The 24,684-nt window shown below is 40.2% G+C and overlaps 2 protein-coding genes across 4 annotated transcripts in view; both read left to right on the forward strand.

Moving 5' to 3' along the window:
• Positions 1-12,710, forward strand: part of LOC115778654 (guanine nucleotide-binding protein subunit alpha-11) — a 30,401-nt gene extending 17,691 nt beyond the window's left edge. The window contains exons 2-7 of one of the 2 annotated variants that reach the window (XM_030726846.1): positions 1,697-1,881; positions 3,065-3,219; positions 4,190-4,318; positions 7,816-7,945; positions 10,390-10,543; positions 10,901-12,710. In XM_030726846.1, coding sequence (XP_030582706.1) covers positions 1,697-1,881; positions 3,065-3,219; positions 4,190-4,318; positions 7,816-7,945; positions 10,390-10,543; positions 10,901-11,091 — 944 coding nt within the window. In that variant the 3' untranslated portion in view covers positions 11,092-12,710. Of the gene's footprint in view, positions 1-1,696; positions 1,882-3,064; positions 3,220-4,189; positions 4,319-4,892; positions 5,022-7,815; positions 7,946-10,389; positions 10,544-10,900 lie in introns of both variants that reach the window. The other variant, XM_030726845.1, reaches the window with a different exon arrangement.
• A 6,223-nt stretch (positions 12,711-18,933) lies between these two features.
• The window catches only part of tle5 (TLE family member 5, transcriptional modulator), a 48,173-nt gene continuing 42,422 nt past the window's right edge, over positions 18,934-24,684 (forward strand). For both annotated transcript variants that reach the window (XM_030727812.1, XM_030727814.1), the window contains exon 1: positions 18,934-19,823. In XM_030727812.1, the coding sequence (XP_030583672.1) occupies positions 19,797-19,823 (27 nt within the window). In that variant the 5' untranslated portion in view covers positions 18,934-19,796. The remainder of the gene's footprint in view (positions 19,824-24,684) is intronic.

The raw sequence follows: 24,684 nt of genomic DNA on the forward strand, positions 1-24,684 counted from the left end.
TGCACCCTAAAGCCTGTTCTCCTGTTCGACTTAACAGAAATCTAAAGAAATTATTCTCATAAATGTGCAATTTATCTTAAAGCTGAAGTCCTTTGGGAAAGGTGGATGAAAGCAGACCGTGCAATATTTGTGTCAATCTGTTACTATGAATTTTTAAAATACCAAGCATTGCTGATGCAAATGCAGACTTGTGGCCATTGGTATGGTTCTGTGAACCTGTAATAGGAACTTTTAAATAAAATTTATAAGCCAGAGACTTGCCTGGTTAACACAACATGATCAGTTGCAGTCCTAGCTGAGATAAGTAGAGCAAAAATGAGACTGAAGGGTAGAGACCTGAGAGAATATGTGTAGCTGAAACTGCAGTGACTCAGACTTGACATTGAGAGAAGTGAGATGGAGAGATGAGTGGTGGAGCTCTCGATCAGGGTTGTAGAGGAAGAAAATAGATGGCGGAATGGGGGTGGAAGAGAGGATTGCTTTAGAGAGAGAGCTGCTGAGTTTGGGTTAGGCCACTAACTGCCTTGTCTTTTTAAATTTTCCTCTTTGGTTGATGTCCACAGAATACAAACCCTGATGCTTTCATTCTGACTCTAAGCCTGGAGTGGTAGTTTGCTCACAGAATATGTCCATATAAAGATACAGAACCTGCTGTGGACGGTCTTGTGGAGAAGTGTGTGTGTGTGTGTGTGTGTGTGTGTGTGTGTATGTGTGTGAGAGAGAGAGAGAGTGGGATCTGTGGGGTTATGTAGTTCCTTCTCTGCATGTGCAAGCAGGTTTTCTGTCTATGACTTGGGCTTTCTGTGTGTTTATGCACATGTGCATATGCACGATGACTGATACAAAATTGGAGAAGTGAACTCGATGTACCCAGCTCTTTGTTGAGTTGAGGTGAGCCATGCAGCCCTCGTGTGGTCAGTCGGGCCCCTTCGGTAACCACTGCCAAAACAACAATTTCAGTGCATTGTTACGTTGCACATTTCTGGACTGAGATAACGAGACAATAGCTTGACCAGCCCAGAAACATCCATATAGTTTTAAGCTTTCTGTTTAGAGTTCTAGAGTTATTTACACTGAGTTATATAACTCTCAGATTTCTCACCAGAACTGCATACACCCTGAATTGGTAAAGCAGAGAAGGGCTTGACATAGAGGTCTGGATTAGTGCCTGGGGTCATGATGGTGCACATTTCTTCTTGACCTCATGCATCAATACTAAGATGTAGGTGGACAGACGAGGCCAGCCTGTTGCACAGACAGACCAATTTGTTGCCACAGAAATGAGTTATATTAAAAAAGGCTACTTTTAAACTTGTTTCTGGTATGCTTGGTTGACCTGTTGAAAGCTGCTTTGTACCCAGAGGGTTGTTTTTTTTTTTTTTTTTTTTTTTAATTTTACTTCTTGCTTAGTTTGCTCTCAGAATGTTAAATATAAATAAATGGGTGTTGGTTGATAGATGCATTGTTCATTGAATGCTTGCTTCATTTGAGTCGATTTTTAATACAAAATGAAGACAACTTTATCTTAAGTGCATTTTTTTTTTTTCTTAAGTCAATACTGCACGCTGCTGTGACTTTTTGTTCCTATGTCACACAAAGCACAATGGGGGAAAAATAAGTTTTACACCAGTATGTATCGCTGCGTGACCGTTGCTTCAGTGGTTGGCTAACCAACACTATCTTCTGTGTCTTTCAGGTACTGGAGAGAGTGGAAAGAGCACTTTCATCAAGCAAATGAGAATAATCCATGGCTCAGGATACACAGATGAGGACAAGAAGGGCTTCACCAAACTGGTCTACCAGAACATCTTCACCTCAATGCAGGCTATGATCCGTGCAACTGAGACCCTCAAGATCCCCTACAAGTACGAACAGAACAAGGTGTGTACTGTTACGAGGCCAAAATGTTCAGTTACAGCAGCTGGATGTCCACATCCACTTGTACTGGCTGGTTTGCTGGGAACATGAGTTTCTCTTAATTTTTTGGAGATGACATGACCAAACAGTAAAGTGCTACCTTATCAAATAATGTTAGCTACCATTATTAGCAAGCTGCATCCATAAACTGTATTGCTGCATCACACACAAATCTGCTAAGAAGTAATGACTAAGAAAATACTAGATTTTCACTCAGGAAAACTGTAACACAGACTTCTTGGGTGGGGTTTTACCACACAGCAGGCCATATTATTTGGAAATGGAGTGTTCTGTAGTCTTACTGGCCACTCAGAGGGCTTTACAGTGCAAGCCACGTTTAGTCATACATTCCACGGCCAGTTTAGAATAACCAGTAAACCTAACATGTCTTTGAAGTGTGGGAAGAAGCCAGAATATGTAGAGGAAAGCCATGAAGGCGCAGTGAGAGTGGCTCCAGCCAACAATGCGATTTGAATCACGAACCTTCTTGCTGTGAAGCAAGATTGCTAACCACCCTGCTGCTAATATCAGAGCTAATTCCAACTTGCATTTATTTGTCAGATAATACTATTCAAATTTTTCCATAAGGCACCAATACCAGTAAGTGGAGAGGTCCAGTTCAGTGACTCTGATAAGCAGAGGTGAGGCTTAACAGACAGCTCAATTACAGTTGCATATGTCTAATAGGCCATGTTCCTAAATTTAATCCTTTATAAAAACCCAAATGGGGGACTTGTGAAACAGTTCTACCTCTGTAGAGCTCTTAGGAAAGGAGAAATATGCAGTTGAAACCAGAAGAGTTTTTGTACCAGGCCATAAACCTGCTAATGTCATTCTTAAAGTTGAGCATCGGAGTCTAGGGGGATTGACCCACTTTTGGTGCCAGTCTTAAGTGGCCATTTGAGGAACATCAGATTTAGCTGCTGTATTGGCTTAGTAGCTTTCCAGAGGTGGAAACTAAATGCACAGTATTCTTCTGGGCTCTTGAAGTGGGTTAATTCCATATGTGATTAGATACTTTAAATCATGAACTTCAGTATTAAATATTTTCTGTAAATGATAAATTGAAAACTATATAAATATTTGTTGTTGTTTTTTTTGTTTTTGTTTTTTTTGTTTTTTTTTGCTTTGTTTTGTGTTCTCCCAGAACAATGCCCTGCTGGTGCGTGAGGTGGACGTGGAGAAAGTTGCATCATTTGATCAGCCATACGTTAGCGCGATAAAGATGCTGTGGGCCGACCCTGGCATCCAGGAGGCGTACGATCGCAGGAGAGAGTACCAGCTCTCTGACTCAACCAAATAGTATGTCTGCCATCTAATCTAGAAAGACTGTTTTCTTTTTAAGTGGTGCAGCATGTTAGAATTTTTCTGTAGAAGTTTTCTGCAAATGTTTTATAAAATCTAGTCAGTTGCAGCAATGGAAGAGGGTTCAACACACGAGGCAAGGAACTGTTTGCAGGTTTATAAATGACAGTAAATTCAGAGCTAATTCCAACCTGCATTAATCAATTTCAGGCAAATATGACTCCTAAAACAGTTGAGTATTGGGGTGGAATCAAAGCTTATGTATGCTTATTGTATAATGTATTTAATTTTTTTTTTTTTTTTTTTTAAACTGCATTAAGAAAGTTGTCATAGCCTTTCAGGGTTTCCAGATTTTATGTTTGACTCATCTTAATATGGATTCTATTTATTTTTACCTATGAATCTACACAAAATGCTAAATGAGGACAAAGCAAAACATTTTATACACACAATAAAACAGAAATATCAGTTGGCATGAATACTCAGAGCATTTGCTTTGGCAGAGGGGCTATCAGTGGCTACTTCATTTCATGGGACATAATTATAAAAGGCAAACTCCTAACTATAAAAGGTCTGACGGTGTATTTGGGGATCTGTACGAATATATTAAAAAAAAAATTTTTTTGATAAATGGCAGGGTTAACTTACTGCATTTATATTGTGTTAGCCATGTTCATGTGTATACAGCACTTTGTATGCACTTTAAGCTCGTAATCTGTTACAACACATTAATGGATGCAGTGGGTCAAGTTGGGGTTCAGTATTTTGCCCGACACTTGAGCATGCCGGACGCTCCGCTCTGAATAACGAGGACCAACAACAATGATTGAATCCATTTTAAAATGAGTTCAGAAACTCGAAAGGGTCTGATAACAAAACATGATTGATGTGCATGTCGTCTTTTACACTTCAGACAGTTGTGTGTGCATATATGTGCGTCTGTCATATGTTCCCTCCCCCTTCGCAGTTACCTTAGAGATTTAGAACGAATAGCAACACCAGGGTATGTGCCCACTCAGCAAGATGTGCTGCGGGTTCGAGTGCCCACCACTGGCATCATTGAATACCCATTTGACCTGGAGAATATTATATTCAGGTACTGGTATCTAGTGTTCCTGCTGGTGTTACTGGTTGGCTAGCTGCGGAAAAGTTGGTCAGCCAGTTGGAAACCGCCGATGCCGCTATCGCCATCTACACTGTGTTGCACAGCAAGGCTCAGCACATCCCTGATGGTATGCTCTCAAAGACTGGCCTTCAGTTTAGGCCTTAAATGTCTGTCAAAACTACACACAGAGGCATTGGTTTTTCATTTGACTCTGGGCACTTAAGTGGATACTGTCAATCTTTTTTTTTTTTTTTTTTTTTTTTTTGTGTAGAGTTGAAAGCCCCCTCCCAAAAAAAAAAAAAAAACCCTGTTAACCCTCACATTAATTTTTGCCATGTCAAAGCGCTCAGAACTGGGGATTATGTCTTTTAGAGCTACCATCAAGGATATAGCTTAATTTCATTTGGAGGGTTGCTAGTGTGAAGTGCCCCCCATCCACTCCTAACTTTTGGAAATCTTTGGTTGCATATGGACTGATGCACTTGCTTTTGGATGGGATGTGCTTTATCTGCTGGTATGCTTCACTTTCTTTCCTCCCTCTCTTTGTTGTCCTGCCTATCTCTAGCTATCTAAGTGATCTGGATCGTATTGCTGACCCATCCTATCTACCAACCCAACAGGATGTGCTTAGGGTTCGAATCCCAACCACTGGGATCATAGAATACCCTTTCGACTTGCAAAGCATCATTTTCAGGTAGAAGATGGCCTACACTGTCTTGACTAACCCAAACTGTGTACCCCAGTTCCTCTGAAATCTATGTCAACATGCTTAGTGTTTTGTCTCCATTTGTATGTAAGAGCTCAGTGTTGGATTTAACCGCATTCTCCATCCTATTGTGCGTTTATCTTGATGCGATCAATCTGTAAATTGATGACTGTCAGTATTTATTCAGCTGACAATTTAAAGATTGAGTAGTTTGTTTTTGCAGCATCTGAGGTTATCATGGTAACTGCAGTGCAGTTTAGTACTGCAGCAAATGCTCACTAAGCTGCTACCTTTGTCAGAATTGACAGTAAGCAGGAGAATCAGTTTATGGCCAAACAACTTGTGCATACATTTAGTCTTAAGTCAATAACTGGACTTTTTCCATCATGCAGTGAGCATGGCAGCTGACTGTCATCTGCTTCGGGGTGCAGCCCTCCAGTGCTCCTGGAACATTTGGATTGCTCCCTTTTCTGACCAGTCTCACATGTGTATTTGGTATTTCACCATGGACCTTAGGCTTGTACTGAGAACAACACCAACTTTCTGTCACTGACCCAAACACGTCAAAGATAATCAAACATAATGAGAGCTTCAACTGACCCCGCTCGGCAGAGGACTCTGGCCTCTTCCTAAATATAAAATATATCTTTATTATTATTGTTATATAGTCTTTGTTTCTCTGTAGCTGAGAGATGCATCCTGCAGAACAGGTCATAGAAACTGAATGTCTTAGGATCAGCCACCAATACGTACAGGCGCTTCCCTTCCTCCTCCTCTTAAAAAAAGATGAGGAGATTGATGGACCCAGGAAACGCAAGTGATTACAGAAGAGTGCAAATCGATAGGAAGCCATCATGTCAGCCCCCTCCTACGCTTGGCAAGGCTAGAAATAACTCTGCTTGCAATGAGGCTGTGTTGAAGAGGTTCCCAGCAGCCCTGCTGCAGATAGCCAATAGGCTCTACTCTGCTTGGCTGTGCTGATGATGGTGAATCACTGCATGCTCTCAGTGACATCAGTTTTTTGCTATGAGACTGAAGAAGCATAGGGAAAAGAACACACAGAAAAAATGCATATGAAGTGCCAATGAAGATGAGGTTTTAATGGAAGAAGAGTGCAATGACAAATTGCTCATTTAGTGATTCTTGCAGTTAATCATGCAGCACACTTGATGCATAAAGACAAGTTCCCCAGCTCAGTATGTTGTAGATAGTTTTTGCATCTGTGAGTGTGTGTGGGTCTTCTTTTGTCAAAGTGATTAATTTTCTGATCAGTGGGTGAACAGGAAGCTCCTTGAAGATGCAGCACGCCCCCCTCAACATTACACTACAGCACAAAAACTAGACAGGTGGACTCCAAGCTCATTGGCGGGGGAATTGTAACAATCCATAGTGTCCACGTGTGCATCTGTATGCAACAATCACATGTAGGACTCCACAGTGTCTACTTGCAGCTAAAAGGACTGCTGCTGCAACAAGGGATCTTTTCATAGACGTCTTCATTAGGACTGTCCTTTTTTTTTTTTTTTTTTTTTTAAATTGGCTTTTGAAGTAACATCCAGCATAGGAGAGCTTATGGAACTAAGTAGGTCACTCATTCTTGCTAGAGGAAAACAAAGGAGGTCATTTGATATAACGGGAGTTTTATTTTAGGCTGGCTTCTGGAGGGCCCCATTTATCAATGCCGTCCCTTCTTCTGGCAGACTTACTCAGTTCACCTTTATCTCATCAAACTTTCACTCTGTCACATTATTTAAACGGCGCCAAGACTTAAGTTTCTGGTCCACTTTCATTCCTACAGTGCCACTCAAAAGTTTGAACACACATGCATGGGTAAGTGTGTCCAAACTTTTGAGTGGTACTGTATCTAGCACCAAAAAAGTTCTTCAGCGTGTTTAATTTTCATGGTCTGGAGAACACACAGCCAAACAAAAAAACTCCACGATCCAGGTCTGCTGTCCTCAGAATCAAAGCCAACATCATGAGCCTCGCAGTTTCTTTTTTTTAATATTTCCTCTCTTTCTACATTTTTGCTTCTTCCAAATAATTTGTTTCCTAATTTTGCATTCTTGTTGTCCTCCACCTTCTCATGTTCTTCTTGTATCCCTTCACATTTGGCACCTTATTGTACACACTGAAATATTTGAGACCTTTTTTTTTTTTTTTTTTTTTTTTCCCCCCCAGAGGAAAATGGCATTATTTGTTTGCACACATGCACTCATTTTGGTTCACCTTGGAACATTTACTCTGTTATTACACAGTACAAAGTCACATTTCTTTTTATACTGGGGTCTTTGGCTTGAACTACATTACTACAATACTATTTTGAAATGGGCTTCTGTAGTGACCACAGAGTCCTTGAAATGTATTGACTGGACACTGAAAACAACAAATTTAGAAGTCTTTTTGCACTGATACATTTTCTTAAATGTATTTATCCTGAAGTGGCTCAGATCCTTGTCTTGTTCTTGGCTGAATCACTTCAGGGTTTCCCCTCTTGCTCTCTTACAAAAATTAAGTAATTTGTTTTTATTTGTATTTATTTATAATGCATGAAACTAACCTTTTCTTTTTTTCATGACATGCGTAGCCTGACATTCTGGGGTTCATTCCATATTTGATTGACTCAAAGTAGTTCCAAAGATTTTACATTTATTAAATCTTTGAGGTGGGGATTGAAGTGCATGCTGAGTGTAACTTTTAATGAGTAAACATTACCCAGTGAGAACTAAGAGCTAATTGTAATCTCTTTTTCCTTTCCCCTCTGCCATCATGTTCCAATCAGGATGGTGGATGTTGGAGGTCAGAGGTCAGAGAGGAGGAAGTGGATCCACTGCTTTGAGAACGTCACCTCCATCATGTTTTTGGTGGCTCTCAGTGAATATGACCAGGTCCTGGTAGAGTCAGACAACGAGGTGAGACAGACTTGTGATTTCTTACGTTTTGATGCTGTGCTCATAGTACACTTTCACTGTTTGTGCTCTGATGTCAAGATATTTGCAGATTTTTGCTGCAGTCAGTTTATGAGCAAGTTCAAGTTTGTGAACTTAAATTACTTAAGGTGCTTAAATAAAGTATTAATTGTCCTACAGCTTGAATGGCAAATTTACAAGATTTTACATTAGTTTGGTTTACACAGGTATCATGTTTTGTTTTTTTTTCTTTTTGTAACTGAACAAATTAATGTTTAGTACAGAACTCGTGGCTGAAAGTGATAGTTCTGCAGAGCATTTTAGCATCTTTAAGTTGAATTGTTTTGATTTCACAGCTTGCAGCTTTAGCTTTAACTTTTTAATTTACTCCCACTGATCTTAACTTTTTCAAAAGCACGCTGTTGTTTTTTAGTAAAACACCAACGCATCTGCATGCTACATGTCCAACACCTTGTACTAACAGCAGCAGTTACACAGTGAAACTGCAAGTTAACGGTTTACTTGTTCAGTGATACTAATTGTGAATTGGAGAAAGTGCAGTAGGTTATGGCGTCATAATATGGTGATTACTGCCTAATGTGCGTAAGGTCCCCGTTCACAACAGGAAGGCGACACAAAGGGTTGCATCAGGAACCGCATCTGGCCTGTTTTTCTTTTTTCATTTGTTTTTGTTTTCCTTTTTTAAACATGAAAAAATAAGAATAAATTAAAAAAAAACAAACAAAAAAACAAAAAACGCTGTACCAAATCAAACATGCAGATTCATCTGCTGTGGCGAGGCCTTGTGAATATGGGAGCAGCCAAAAGAAGCTTTCGAGAAAGTACAGTAGGCAGGCCAGGCTAATGTACACATGACTGAGAAATGATTGCCAAACCTCACAAAAAACTGGATGCAGGTCCTCTGTTTATTTCAGGGATATTCAGCTTTGGCTGTTCGGATAGAATTATCGCTAATAAAGCTAATGTGATCAGCCTCTGTGTGCCCTCTGCTCCTCTCTGACAACAAACCCTTTCTCTGACCTGGTCACATGATGGCTGGGTTTTCATAAACCAGACCCAGCTGCTAGCTTGACTTGCTGCATCTGCTGTACTGATGTACAGCGTCATGGTCGAGGATCTCAGGGTCCAGACATTTGACTGCTGTCACTAGTTTAACTGCGTGGACAATGTGTGCCTGCACAGGTGTGGCACCTCATTGGACAGTCTGTGTACAGGACAGGAATATGGTTTTATTTTTACACATGCCCCCCCCTTCCCCCCCCCCTCGCCCCCCAAACCCCCATGTAATGTACAAGGACTAACAGGTGGCAGGCCACACCAGACACTCATTCTATTATTAAACTGGTTTAATGAATGGTTACCAGCTAAGACAAAGCTTGGCAGACTTTAGACTTCAGCATGCAGAGATTATCCTGATGCGATGACAGGCTCAAGATTGAGACTTTGACCCTTTGGACTAGTTTGAGTCTGATGGGAGTGTTTTTTGCATTTTGATTTCATCAGGTCTGTCCAGGATTGTATTATGATACAGTCATACAGTAAATGAGTGTGCATGAGTGGGAAGGAGTTTTGATCTGAGCGAGGCAGAAGATGAGATGGCAGCAATGTAAAATTTAGGAGTACTTTTCTAACTTTTAGTACTTTCTCCTTTTGTGCTTGCTCCCCCCCCCCCCCCCCCCCCCCCCCCCCCCCCCCCCCAGTTTTTTACAGCTTTGTTTGGAGAAGTAAATATTATATTTGGACTGTCTGCATCAATTAAAAAAATCTGTAGGGCTTAAAGTTGACCTGTTGTTCTTTTCCTTATTTTCTGTCTCATAAGTAGCATAAAAATAATGCCTAATGTTTGTTACTTTTTTTTTTTCTCTCCCCTACTCTCGGCTTGGAGGGGATTCCTTAAAATATTCAGCAGCTGCTGTTCAGACCTGTTTTACGATTGGCAGCCAATCAGAAGACAGTTGGTTTAAAGGGAAGGTGGCAGTGAATGAAGTAGTGGGCTGCACCAAGACCAAATATAAGAAAAATAAGGATTCCTTTGAACTGTGACTCACGCAAAGCTGCACTAGAGTCCAAAGATAAACACATGAAGCTTGAAATGGGGATGATGGGTCCACTTAAATGTCATTTTGTAGTGTTTTTAGTTTTGATTATTCCCTGACTGAAACCACAGTGCCCCGGCACATGATGCCACCACTACTATTAGCAAGCTAATATTTTTTTTTCAGAAAAGCACTTGCAAGCTAAACTGTCATGGTTATTGACCTCTATTTGAAAGTAACAAATGCCATGTAATTGCAGGTTTTGGATAAATGACCTGCTTTAACATTTGGTTTGGAATGATAAAAAGCTTGTTTAATAATTGCTTTCAGTGTTGTGTTCCGAATGCAGCTCTGTCAGACTCACTCATCACCTGATGTTTCTTTGCTTAGAATCGCATGGAGGAGAGTAAAGCTCTGTTCAGGACCATCATCACATATCCCTGGTTCCAGAACTCCTCTGTGATCCTGTTCCTTAACAAGAAGGACCTGCTGGAAGAGAAGATCATGTATTCTCACCTGGTTGACTACTTCCCAGAGTTTGATGGTAATTTAAAACCTTACGGGTCCTTAAGGATGAAACTATTTAACTGTTAGAAACAGTGTGTAAAGTGGCAGTATGTGCAAGCTTGTATGTTACAACTGCATATAGGATCTTTGCATTTGTAGTTTAAAAAAAAAAAATTACTGTAGACTGACACCTTATGGCTATGATGCTGTACTGCAATAAAAACTGATATGCCCATGTAAAATTAAGTCCCATCAATCACTTGAGTGACCTGCCACCCAAAAAGTACTTTTTCTTTGTGTAAGTATTAGAGAGGTTTTAGTGAATCCCTCCTTTCATGCTTCATGTTTGGATTAATAGGGAATACATTTAAATGACAATCTGCCTTCCTTCCAGGTCCTCAGCGGGATGCACAGGCAGGTCGGGAGTTCATCTTGAAGATGTTTGTGGACTTGAACCCAGATAGTGACAAGATAATCTACTCCCATTTCACGTGCGCCACCGACACGGAGAACATCCGTTTTGTCTTTGCGGCCGTCAAAGACACCATCCTGCAGCTCAACCTCAAAGAATACAACCTGGTGTGAAGGAGAATTGGAAAGACAGAGGGTTAGAAAGTGCAAGCAAGCCACCTACAGCCCCACACTCAGTGCAGTGTCCACATCTGCATGAAATGTACTCAAAGAGATGAGCATTGCTTTGTACTTTACCAGACCAATACTATCTGTATTTTGCCCCTTTTCTTCACTCAGATCCTTTTTTTTTGCTCAGTTTTTAAGGACTCTGTTCTGTGGTTTTATTAATTGCTCCTCTTGCACAATCACGCAATCACACATTCAAATATAACACTCCCTCTATATGTCCTCTCTTTGGAGGTTATTCGCTACCCCGGCACTCCCCTTTTGGCCCTTGCCGTGGCTCACATTTTTCTTTCTCTACACTACAGTCTTTCTTGTGCTCGTGTGTCCAAGGTGGGTAGAGGGCCATTTCTGGTTAGACTAACCTTTTACAGACAAAGGGCTCTCTCCCGTAGTTATTTAACCCATGCATGCTATACACTACATCCTGAGGGCTTGAGGCCAGGTGGCTCACACTGGACTCTGCTCATCTGCAGAGGGTGACGAAATATGATGATAGAAGCATATAATCAGTCAGTGCTGGGGTGCATGGAGGTACTTGGTTCCCCTGGGTTTTGAATTGTTTTAACTTTCTTTATTGGGGTGGGTGGGGTGTTACCTGCCCTAAATGAGAGCACAGGAGCTCTGTTGAATGTAAATAAAGATTTCATGCTGCTCACACAGAGTGAGGGTGACACAGAGATGCCTGTGTTCTCTTTTGACTTAAAATATTTTCATCTATATTAACTTCATTCTTATATTAATACTGCTCTTGTTCGCTAATTAAATTGATCAGAGGACTACTCAAAGGACTGAAACCCTTCAGAAATGATCACGTTGTGTTCCTTATGCAGTGCTCCTCATTTTACAGCAAGAAAACACTACCAGTATTTATGTACTGTACATCAGCTCCCCTGTAATTCTTTCACATTGCCAAATTAAAACCGCCTAAAATTTTCTGTAAATACAGCTACATTGCCAGTATAATTTTTAATCCCTTAAATGGTTCAGATACTAAGGAACATATTTGGGAGCTGATTTTTATTTTTTTTTTGCCAAAAAAAAAAATAAAAAAAATAAAGTGAAAGTTTTCTCTCATGTTGGCTCATTCAAGATGTTAACAGCATAACACCTTACTTTGTGTGGCATTTCTTTGTTGTCTCAATCACATGTGTAACAGTACTGTGATTTTTATTTTTGTGAGAATAACTTTCTTGTGCACAGTGTGTGAATGATGGCATCAGATTAATCTGGTGCAGTAGGCAGTCTTGGATGAAATAAAGCTTTTGCGCTGCCAGTTTGCTATAGTCACAACTTTGGTTATGATCGTCCAAATAGCTTTTTCCCCTCTCTCTGTAATCGCCTTCATTTTTGCCATATTCAGCCAACATTTGATAAAACGGTCACAGATCATAAGAGTAAATAGTGTTTTTTTTTTTTTTTTGTTTTTTTGATGTCTAATTTATCAATCAGATCTACTTGTTGATACAGTTAATGAGACTTCCTTCCTGGTTTCAACTCAGTTTGTTTTTTTTGTTCTCCAATGTCAAAGTTGGGAGGAGATTTTATACTGCTGTAAAATATCAAAACTATTTTATGGACAAGTGTTCTATGTTTCTAATGATACTGTTCTAATGAACTAATGAGATATATATATATATATATATATATATATATATATATATATATATATATAAAAAATAAATAAATATAGTTGCAGTTCTGTTTTGAAGTGCTTGACATAGGAATAAAAGGTTTCCGTGTCAGGTTTGTGCTTTATGCAAATAGGAAAATTTAAAACTGACAAAAATAGTTGGTGGTTAAATATTTACTGTTCAAAGATGCTTGTACTTTTTTGTAATCTTTAAGGATATACGTTTGCTCTTGGTACCAATCCCATATCGTGCGTCTTGCCTGATAGTTGTTTAAATATTCCATTAAGCTGAGAGTTGATATGGCTATTTTTTTTTTTTTTGTTTGTTTTTCACAATGTAATTCAGGTAATTTTTCATAACTTTCTCATCACAAGGGCTACTCCTAGCAGCTTTGGTAGAAATGAAAGGAATCTCTGAATAGTATAGAGCAAAAGGTGCAATTTATTAAGCTCAGGAGGGTGTCTGAATCAGGAGTATGTTGACATCCTTTTGAGAGCGGCAGTCTACAGAGGCCTACACAACAGTCCTGATAGACAGCTAGTTGCTGTTTGGCTCTTTGTCCACCCCCCCCCCCCCCCCCCACCCCTCTTTTTTTTTTTTTTTTTGCCTTCAGGAGAATGAGAAAAGGTTGGGTTTCTTAAGTTGCAATAGGATGTTTTCAGTGTCTTAGCTGTTCAACCTTATCACCCAGCAATATAAAGTTTTCCTCTGTGTGCTTTTACATATTTGCCTCTTCATTGGTAGTGTTTTCATGCTTGATTTTGACATTGGCTGTGTGGTGGTGGTGGGGAGAGTGTGCTAGGATACTTTGACCTTAAGTGCGCATTAAGAGGTGGCAGGGTCAGATTAAACATCAAAGAAATTAATACACATCCTGCTGGACTGTAATCTTGCTTTTTCAGATGGTAAATGATTAATCTTTGGTGCTTCAAGAAACATTTAAAGGCCTTTTTTTCCCTTTTTAAGCAGTTTGTCCCATGTCATGCTGACAGACAGTGGTTGGCCTTGTGGATGCCACAGTTGTGCTTTTTTTTTTTTTTTAAACGCACGAACAGATGAATTAGCTGGCAGGCTTAGTTTGGAAAGGCTTATTCAGGAACCACACTGTTCCCTCGAACTGTGGCCTACAACCTTGAGAAAACACTGTCCTGCAAACAGTGGCGTTCTGTGAGGATGGTAAATAAAACACAGGCTGCAACTGGTGTCCGTGGCATCAGTTTCCACCTGCTGACGATGTGGATTTTAATGCAGAGCAAACACAGTCACATGGTTACACTACCAATGACCAGAGCCATCAGAAAAGCTGGTTCGGTTATTTTAAAGTCCTTTCCTTTTGTTACCTACCTTGCTTTATTCTACACGCAATGCATTTTAAAGAAGGCTCATGTGACAATCCAGTACAAAACAGTGTGCCAAGCAAATTCTGTTAAGCGAAGACTTCAAAAACCTGTTATAACTTGACCCAGGTCTGTGCGGTGAAAGGTCTTGCAGCATTTAATTGATTCTTTCTTGTGGTTTTGGTTTGCAAATGAAGCTTGCGTGTTAAGCCTCTTTTTTTTTTAATTTTTTTTTTATTGTATTTATTGAAAAACTTGCCAAATGAAGGTACTGAAATGGCCATTGTGTTTTTGGTGGTTGAATATGCTGCGTGTTTACATCTGCCATTCTCTCTCTCTCTCTGTCTTTTATCTCCTTGATTTGATTGGACTTTGTATTCTTTCCCTGGGTCAAAAGCACTGAAAATGCACCGCTGCAATGGGCCTGCATTCATGCAACTTAGATGTCCATTCAAGCACGCTCGTTGGTACTCTGAGGTGTGTGCGTGTGTGTATGTGTGTGTACACTTTGATGGTTGTTGCTTATGCTTGAGATCCATTCTGGTTAGAGGGATGGACATAGTGATATTAAAAAGTTATCTTTGCATTAACCCCCCCCCCCCCCCCTCCTTTTGTAAGGTTGACACCATATTTAGGACCACTTAAGGACTTTTTTTTTTTTAAAGAGAGTTCAAATAAACTTTGTGTAGTGGTGTACAAATTTGAAAGTAATGTATTTTCTTTTCTTTTTTTTTTAAATATACCAAATGTAAATTCTGTATAATGTGTGCCAATCCCCTTTTCTTTGTAAAGCCAGACTCTTAACAAGTGCCAATGTTGTGGAAAAATCCGAGGACCTGTGGAGTTCATGGTCCAGTTTTTAAAACAAACACTAAGTGTGTGGTTAATTAGCAAAAAGGACAGTTTTATTCTATATTTAAGATTAATGATGAACTGCTGTTTTTAAAGATAAGTGTCATTTTAATTGCATGCGTTTTGTCAGGGTGGGGAGGGAGTGGGGGGTGAGATATTCTATTCATGCAACGCCCTCGAGAAAAGGGTCCTAATGGTTATTGATTTACAGTATTTTAGCCATATTTCTCTATTTGTATGTTTCATTTCAACCACTGTTGCCTGAACCTCATTCATACATGATGATTTTTACATAGCCTTCTCCTTTTAAATGTTTTAAATTGGAATAAAATATGTTCCTATACTCTCTTCTTGCATCCTTGTACATTTTTTTCAAGTGTTTTTTTTTTTTATTATTTTTTATTTTAATGCTATCATTTAAAGTCCTGTATAATTTATTTCTGAATGTGTTTTCCCCACATTGTTGAAGATGCTGACTGCTTGATTGGAAAATGGTTTTCTGGCTCTCTACATACACTATATTGCCAAGAAAATATTCACTCACCCATCCAGATCATTGAATTCAGGTGTTCCAATCACTTCCATGGCCACAGGTGTATAAAACCAAGCACCTAGCCACGCAGACTGCTTCTACAAACACTTGTGAAAGAATGGGTCACTCTCAGGGGCTCAGTGAATTTGAGCGTGGTACCACGATAGGATGCCACCTGTGCAACAAGTCCAGTCCTGAAATTTCCTCGTTACTAAATATTCCACAGTCAACTGTTAGTGGTATTATATTATGTATTATAACAAAGTTGAAGTGATTATAAATGGCAGCATTTTATGTAATAGGCCACATGGGGTCAGCGGATGCTGAGGTGCATCGTGCACAGAGGTCACCAACCTTTTCCAGAGTCAATTGCTACATACCTCCGAACTTCATGTGGCCTTCAGATTAGCATGCACAGAATTGAACCAGTGACCTCTGTCTGCAGTCTTTGAGTGGGATACTCCTGTTTAGTGAAAATGGATATTGATAGTTGTTCTCAAGTGACAGGGTAAAATTAATTTTTGACTGTTAAGTGATGGGAATCGTACACTACCTTATACAAAACTTTATATTTTGATAAACAGGACAATAAAACATACTTAAGTATCTCAGAGTTAGAATATTATTAAAGTTAATTTTTGTGTAATTAAATTCAAAAAGGTAAATTTTCATAGTCTGTATTCATTACAAGTGAAATTTTCAAGCCTTTTTTTTTTTGTTTTGGTTTTGATGATTATTGCTGTTACCTCTTTTAAAATCAGAAATCCAGTATCTCAGATTAGTAGAATATTTTCTAAGATCAATTTAAAGCAAAAAAAGTATTTAAAATACAGAAATCTCCAACTTCTGAAACATATTAATTTATATTGATAATATTAATATATTATTACTCAATACTTGGTTGGGGTTCTTTTTTCTATGAATTACTGCAGCAGTTTGTGGCTCTGCTGAGGTGTTACTGGAGCCCAGGTTGCTGTTTCTCATCTTCTCTGTGGGGTTAAGGTCAGGCAGGTGAGCTGGGCAATCAAGCACAGATAAATAACAGTCAGCAAACCACGTGGTAGTAGTTTGGGTGCTGTGTCCTACTGGAAAAAGAAATCAGCACCACCATAATGTTTGCCAGCAGATGGAAGGATAAAGTGCTCCAAAATCTCCTCATAGATGGCCGTGCTGACTTTGGACTTGTTAAAACACAGTGAACCGACCACCACCAGCACCAGCAGAAGACATGGCATCACAGACTGGAAGCTTCACACTGGACTTCGGACACCTGGATTCTGTTTCTCCCCAGTCTTCCTCCAGATGCTACGACTTTAATTTCCAAATATATACTAGATGTACTTCAATCTGAAGAGAGGACTTTGGCCCACTGAGCAACAGTTCTTGTTCTCCTTAGCCCAGGTAAGATACTTCTGATGCTGTCTCTGGTTCAGGTGTGGCTTGAGGTTAGGAATGTGCACGGTGGCTTTTGATGCTCTGAAACCAGCCTCAGTCCACTCCTTGTGAAGCTCTCCCAAGTTCTTTAACTTTTCTTTAAAATCCTGTCAAGACTGCGGCCATGGCCACTTCTTGTGCACGTTTTCCTACCCCAGTTTCCTTCCAGTCAGCTTTTCATTAACTTGCTTTGATACAGCACTCTGTACAGGCAGCTTTTACAGCAATGACCTTCTGTGCCTTACTCTCCTTGCAGAGGGTGTTGATTGCTGGAAGTACTACTGTCAAGTCAGCAGTCTTTCCCATGATTATGGTTGCATACACCAAACTAGACTGAGAGCTGCACAGCATTTATATTGTCTGAATAATAACTTGCTCAAAATTAAATGAACTTAGAAAAGAACCAATTTTAAATTGTATCTTGAGGCACTTTGTTACTTGCAGCCTGTTGCAAAAACAAATCATTTGCTCCCATTGCTTTAGTAACTCAACATTTTTCATAGATTCAACTAAAGTTTAGTTGAATCTATGAAAAATATTGAAGATAAAACAGTTTGACAAGCATAAAAAAAATAGTATTTATGCACCAACAAGGTGATTTCTAAAGTGTATTATCTCAACATGGTGTGCAGTGTGTCCTTAAAAAATCTGAGAAAAGTGGACAAGCGGAGGACAACAGAAGAAACCGCAGGCCTAAAAAGCCCTATCTACAGAAGATGAACAGTATCTGAAAGCCATGTCCTTAAGAAACTGCTGAAACTTCATCAGAAATGGTCTCAGTGGAAGGGTGGCTGTCAAGAAGCGAGAAAAGGCTGACATATGCCAACTTACAAAATAAATTGACAGAAAATCAGTGACAACAGGTCTTATGGAGTGATGAATCCAAATGTCTTTTTTTTTTTTTTTGGTTAAAACTGTCATCGTTGTGTATGGAAGAGGTCAGGAGAGAGGTAGAATAGTGAGTGTGTGCAGCCATCTGTAAAACATGGTGGAGGCTCTGTCATGGTTTGGGACTGCAATTCAACCAGTGGTGTTGGTAATCCCATCAAAAGTGATGAAATTATGAGCACAGAAAAATACCATCAGATTTTGATCCACCATGTAATAACATCTGGAAAGCATCTGATTGGCAACGGCTTCATTTTTTCAGCATGACAGTGATCCCAAACACACTGCCATAGATAGTGTTCTGTGGTCTGCTTGTCTATCAGTCATGGACTGACCTGTGCATTACTGAAGCAATGTGGGATCATCTTGAGGGAGAACAGAACAAAAGGCAGCCAACATCCAAAGAAGAGCTTTGAATGTCCTTCAAGAAGCCTGGAGACCACTTAATGAAATTACAAGGAAGCTTGCCTAAGAGAGCTGAGGCTGTGTTGAAGAATAAAGGCTGTCATACCAAATACTGACTTTCAGGCTCATTAGAATTGTACAAAATCTGTATCTTGCCTTATATACTATATTTCCCTGCCTGTTTGCACATGTTTCAATAAAACACTGCACCCATGTCTTATTTTCCAAGCAAAATATAAAGAAATGACAGCTGATTCAGAACTTTTGTAAAGTACTGTAACATTAAGGAAATTTCATTCACAACATTCACAGAAGTATATTAAATACTCATTGTCATAATGAAAAGTTCTATATCCATAACTGTAAAGTAACCATTTACTCCCAATAGAAGACAGCTTAAGACAATTGATTTCTTCAACTCAGCATTTTATAACTATTTTTTTTTTATATATATATATAAATCCCCACTATTCTTAGCGTTAAAATATAGCACTAAAACCTCCTGTTGTGACAGTGTGGGGAGCCTGTGTGTGCTGACCTGTCCACATGAGGCGCTGCTTGCTCAGACATTGGCCCGCCGCTGCTGTAGATCCGCGGGGTGTAGATCCGCTCTCCGCTCATCTATCCGCGGTGCTTCTGTGTGGGGGCGTTCAGCCCCGCAGCGTCGCGTCTGCCTACCCCTACCTACCTACCAGCTCCGGGAATGGACTGACTTTCTGGCTTCACCGCCGCCGCCAAAGCCGCTCTCGATTCTCCCGCACCCCTCCGTTCAAGAAGGGATAAACACTGAGAGTTTAAGTCAAGCCGGGGAGCGTTGCAGTTTCAGCGTCAGCAGAGATTTTTATTTTATTTTTACTTCCCACCACCTACCCCCACCTTACTCACGCGACTAATTTGTTGCCGTTGGACCAAACGGGATTGAACTTGAAACGAACCCGCAGACATTTTATTTCTGAGATTTCTTCCTCACTTTTTCATCAGCGTGCTGGCAGCTGACTTGCAGGGAGCGAGCTGAAACCTGCGAGGGGCCAACAGCACGGGGCGAAAAACAGATAGCGCTATCCTCCGCTCCGCTCCCGGGCTGCATCCGAGCGTTACTGCATGCACGGCGTCGTTAATTTACCTTCGCTGAGCTCGCGACGCTGCCGCTCGTGTGTTAAGGCGGAAAGCTCCCAACAGCGATGAATCATTTTGACTGACAGCTTTTGAAGAATTAGCTAGCTTTAGCCAGTGAGAAACCAGCACTGATGGTGCTTTCCTGCTCACGTTCGCAGTAAATACGGGGTCGGGACAACGCGTATAGCACACCGACTCTTTTACCTCTCTAACGGCCGCAAAGTGCATCACTTATAATCAGCGTAATTTCTTTCTTTTCTTTTTTTTTTTCTTTTCTTTCTTTTTGTATAAGGGGGTGGTGGGGGGGAGTCCCCTAGCTGCTGTTAGCTAGTCTTCCTGCTAACGCTGGACAGTTCCTGTGTAAGGCTGGGCTAGCTTTGGACAAAAGAAAGAGCAACGCAAGGGGAAATATAAACACCGTGTTTGGAAAGGAGAAGCAACAAACAAGGAACTGACATGATGTTTCCACAATCAAGGCACTCAGTAAGTGGCTTTTTCAGCTCATTTAACCAGTTGGGTTTACTAAGTGTTCACCCGTGCAGGTTAGTCAGATAGGAAGATTAGGCTTGTGACTCTTATTGGCTGCATGTTGCAATTACACAGGACTTGGATTTTTAATAATAATAATAACTGCAGTAGCAGTGTTGGTTTGTAACTGCACTGATAGTTCTGGTAGGTTCTGCAGAGGATGTACGGACTTGAGATGACAGTGTTTGTATGATTTGAACTGAAAGCAGTTAAACTTTTTTCCAGACGATTTCATTGAAATCATCCAAATCAAACACCTCTCTGGTGAATGCTGTCACATTTCATGACCGCATGCGGCTTTGCTCTCTTGTGTCATTTAGTTTCATTCTCCAATAATGCCAAAAGCAGGCATCTACTCAGATTGAGCTGTACACTGTTACGTGCAGGTGGTTGATTTTTTTTTTTTTTATTATTATTATTTTATTATGAGTGGAAAATGCACATCTGTGTTCCCTAAATCCCAAGTTTCCATGGTAACAGATACTCAAGTCCAGGGCATGCATTCATCAGTGAGGAGGACTCAAAGCCCGTTGGCAAACATTTATGTTTAGTGACTGGCAGAACTGTGTCACCTGTCACTGAAGTATCCAGTTGTGTCAGGGCGGCTTTAGAGCCGTGATTCTATTAGCTACAAGCTCAAATTAAATAGATGACTTTTTTTTTCCTCTCGGTAGATACTGAGGCTTAAAATGACACTGGAAACATTCTCCATTATGTTATGAGAAACCTTTTAGGTGGCCTCTAGTTTTTGACCCCTGCAAAGGTAATAGTAACAGAGAGGTAGATTCAGGTAAACACAACAAACAGCAAAAAAAGACTGTTTTGCTGTTATGAATCCTGCCCTCTGTTTTTCTCTGGCAACATTTTGTTGCCACCGCTAGTTCTCTTACTGTTGAAAGGGTAAGGGTTGTTTGCCGAAGCTGAAACCAGAATGTCTTCTGACACGAATGCTTTGCCCTTTGGCTGTCTGTGTGGCAGCCTGATTATACTGCACTGTGGTGCTGCTGCTGCTGCTGATGTGAGTCTTCAGAAGTAGGATGGAAGGATTTGGGAACCTCTGGTTGCAGTCTGGCTTGTCAGATCAGTGAAAACCCTGCATAAGCAGGCCCAAGAAACCTCAGCTAAATTATGTTATTTTCAGTGCCATCTACAAATACAAAAAACAGAAATCTCTGTTTTATCTTCGTGAAAATCCCCTACGGCAGTGTTTATCAGAGATATGACAGCAAGAAAAAAAACTGCATTTGTCTACAACCATTTTATTAGCATAATAACTGAGTTAGATACAATTACAGCCTCTTACATTTTGTTTGTCCTTGTGCTAATTAATATATTGCAGTTACAAACAGACCTTTCACTGTTGTTGAGATTTGTGTAGCTGCAGTGTGTAGTTACATTTCTGGGAAGGTGCATATCCAGCTACAGCGAAGCATATGGAGCTCTGCTGAAATCTACCCCGTAGATTTTACACAGTACTATAAATCAAGCATTAGGCAGGCCACGAGGTGGTCATCCGTCATTCTTTATCTGTACTTAAAATTGATGAATTTCATGTGAGAGAAAGCAGACGTGAATTATTGGTGTGCAAACTGTGCTGCAGTTCAAGGTGGATCCTCTGATGTTGGAACCCTTTTTTTTTTCCTTTTTTCCCCCAGTAGTCAGTTCCCAAACCCCGCATTTATTGCCAGGTGTTGTACTGAATTAAACCCTAATGTAATCTCCCATTGTTTACACCCCTTCTCAGCAGCAGAGCAATCCAGCTTGAGCAGTTACGCAACTTTATAGCCAATACTTGCATCAAATTGGAAAACTGTTAGCTGCTTTGAGGCTCTATGGATTCAGATTCAGTATAGCACTGCTCCTGTTCTGACAAGATGTTTTGACCTTGCTCCTCATAACGTGCACTATCAAGCAGCAAGAAGTCATTGACATTAAAGTTCTGCCTGCATACGAGGATTCCCTCAGGTCACAGCGTGGCAGCCTACTTGACATCAGTTCTGGCTTGCTTTAAATGTGTTCACTGAACTGATCGTGGTGATTTCATCTTTATCCTCACCCCCACAGTTCTAAATTAAACCCATCAAGCAGGTCAGTTAAATCTGTCAGGAATGCTAAATCCAAAAGCCACTGGCAGTCCTCTACCTGTGCATAGTTTTAAGCTTCAGGAAATCTTTGATTTCAAGCAACATCTGGCCAAGAATTTCCCACTACTTAGACATTTAACATCTGCGGGAAGCAGTGAGTCTGTCTTTCATGTCAGCATAGAATAATCTACTCTGTAGACTCCTGGCCTGAACCTTTAAAAAAATCTCCACCACAATATCTGTCACTTATTTTGTGTTTTCAAAAATTCTCACACAGGCTTGCTGGTAATTGATGCAATGATAATTAAGGAAGCTTGGAAAAATATCAACTGTACTTGAACAGTTCTTGTTTTTTTTTTAAGAACATAATTGAAGCGATAAGATGCTACCATTGCAGCCTTGCCTGTGTTGTTGGGCCTGGTAAAAACTGACTGCTGTATTAATTCAGTTACGGTAACTCTTTTGAGGCGCGTTAGTGCTCATACCTCATAGCATTTCTTCAGTGCGGACAAACTGATTTAGAATTTGACACCTTCTGGTACTTTTTAACTTTGCACACAATTCCTTTTGTGCTAAAACACTGTTTGGTATTTGCTTATTGTGTTTTGCTCATACAAAACAGTGGGGCTGTGTATCTGCACTTCAGTACACAGGGAAGCTTATTTTATTTCCCATGTTCAGCATGAAGAGAGGGTAACATATATAAACCAGCGGGAAGGCACAGGATGAGATTTATCCTCTTTTACAGATACAGGTGAATGATTGAGTCTACCTTGATTAGAGGACAGAAGTGTCAGCACAATAAGTGCAGTATTGTTATAACATGTAATTGTATTTTTATACCATTTTTTTTTTTTTTTTTTTAGGCATTTGTTCTGTGGGGAAAAAAAACTGTTAATGGGATCCATTAGCTTACCTAATTTTTGTTGTGGCTGTCAAAAAGAAAATCGGGATCCGATGGGGGGATCTTTCACCTGTCAGGTGAATATGTAAACCACTACACTATGGAGTCACTGCACTAATGCAGCTGCTGCTGGCACCTTGATTCAGTAGATTCACAAATTCAGTAATCTGTCACGGATGACATGAGCTCATTTAAAAAGGATGGAAATGCACTTCATTTACTTAAACTTATTGGAAGCATCAATAAAATGTTCCTTTTTTTTTTCTTCTTATATTGTCAGAAATATCATTATTGCTAATTTTCTTGAAATCTCGTGATATAATTTTGAGGCTATATCGCCCACCCCTAATTGCAGTTGTGGATGTGGAGGAGAAATTTATTATTATAGCTTTTGTCTTTGCCTTTGCCAAAGTGCTGGTTAGCACAACAACATGTATATTCTCCCAGAGTTACAGACTGTTATTAAATACTCCTAACATTCAGTGAAGGACAACTTGCACGCTTTGTTTGCCTCTGGTGGATCTCTGAAGATACTAATTAAGAGATCCCTTGTCAGAGAGTACAGTAAAGGTACAGTTTTGGGAAAATCAAAAACTTGTCAGATGTTGTTGTTATATTAATAATATTAAAAGTTACCTGCATGTCACATTGGGCAATTACTGGGATGCGATGCCATCTTCAGCTTTCCTTATCTCTGGTTGAAGTTGTAAAGCAGTCACCTCTTGATGGGGTGAGCCCTCATTCACCTTTTCAAAGGTGAGAGCAGCTGGCCCACTCCACTCCTCCCTGTCTACTTATCTTGGAGGTTATTTTTCTAATCCAATTGAGTGCTCTTATGCCTTATTGGAGTATTAAGACCCAACTCGCAGGATTAAAAATGGGGTTTGGGAATTTAACATCTTTTCACTGGAGCTACAGCTGGTTCAGTCTTAACTGACTACAGTCAGTCACACTTAACCTTTCACATATACACCACCCTCCACTGTGGGTTTGCATATACATAAATTGTACATACACGCACACGTGTTTCCTCTTCAAATCCTGCCCGTCTTCAGATGCTGCTGCTGTCATAAGTGTTCAGGGATGGCAAGTATGTGTGACACCCACATAGATATGACTGTCACAGATAAGGTGCCAGTGGATGAGAGAAGCAGTGCTGCAATATAGCAAAGTGATGGGCCTTTCAAACGAACTCAGTTACTTACACATTCAACAATCCTCTCATGTCAGATTTGGCTAATTTACAACAAAAAAGGATTTTCTGGGGAAGTTGTTATTCGTGGAGATGGTTATTAAAATATTAAGGCATTTCCTGTTTTGAATTTTTAAAGCTGTTGACTTTACTGACACACTTGGGACATTTTATTTCCTCAATGCAGGGTTTTAGCTAGCGGTTAATTGCCCGGCTCTGCATCGGGCTGAGAATTTCAGTGGTTTGCCATCGGAACTGTTCACTATCACCGCAATTAGCAAGTGGGCGCAGCTATTAGCACTAGGAAGCGGTTGTCTGATGGCCACCCCCCCCCCCCCCCCCCCCCCCCCCACACACACACACACACACACACATACACACAAATTCGCTATTTGGATGGTTACTTCTGTTTTTTCACAGATGGCTGATATGGATCCATGGGTTCAGATAAATCAATATCAATAGAATTTTATCAAATATTTAAGTGTCATTTATTGTCTTTGTACCTATCATATCATCTGACCCTGGGTAACTGGGTAACAATGGGTAACTGGGTCTTGGACGTAGTTTTATTCCATCCTTCACACAGCTTCAAATCACACTGGGAGCATTTCATAAGCACTGTTAAGTCTGTAG

The sequence above is a fragment of the Archocentrus centrarchus genome, chromosome 4, assembly GCF_007364275.1.
Source record: "Archocentrus centrarchus isolate MPI-CPG fArcCen1 chromosome 4, fArcCen1, whole genome shotgun sequence".
Lineage (NCBI taxonomy): Eukaryota > Metazoa > Chordata > Actinopteri > Cichliformes > Cichlidae > Archocentrus > Archocentrus centrarchus.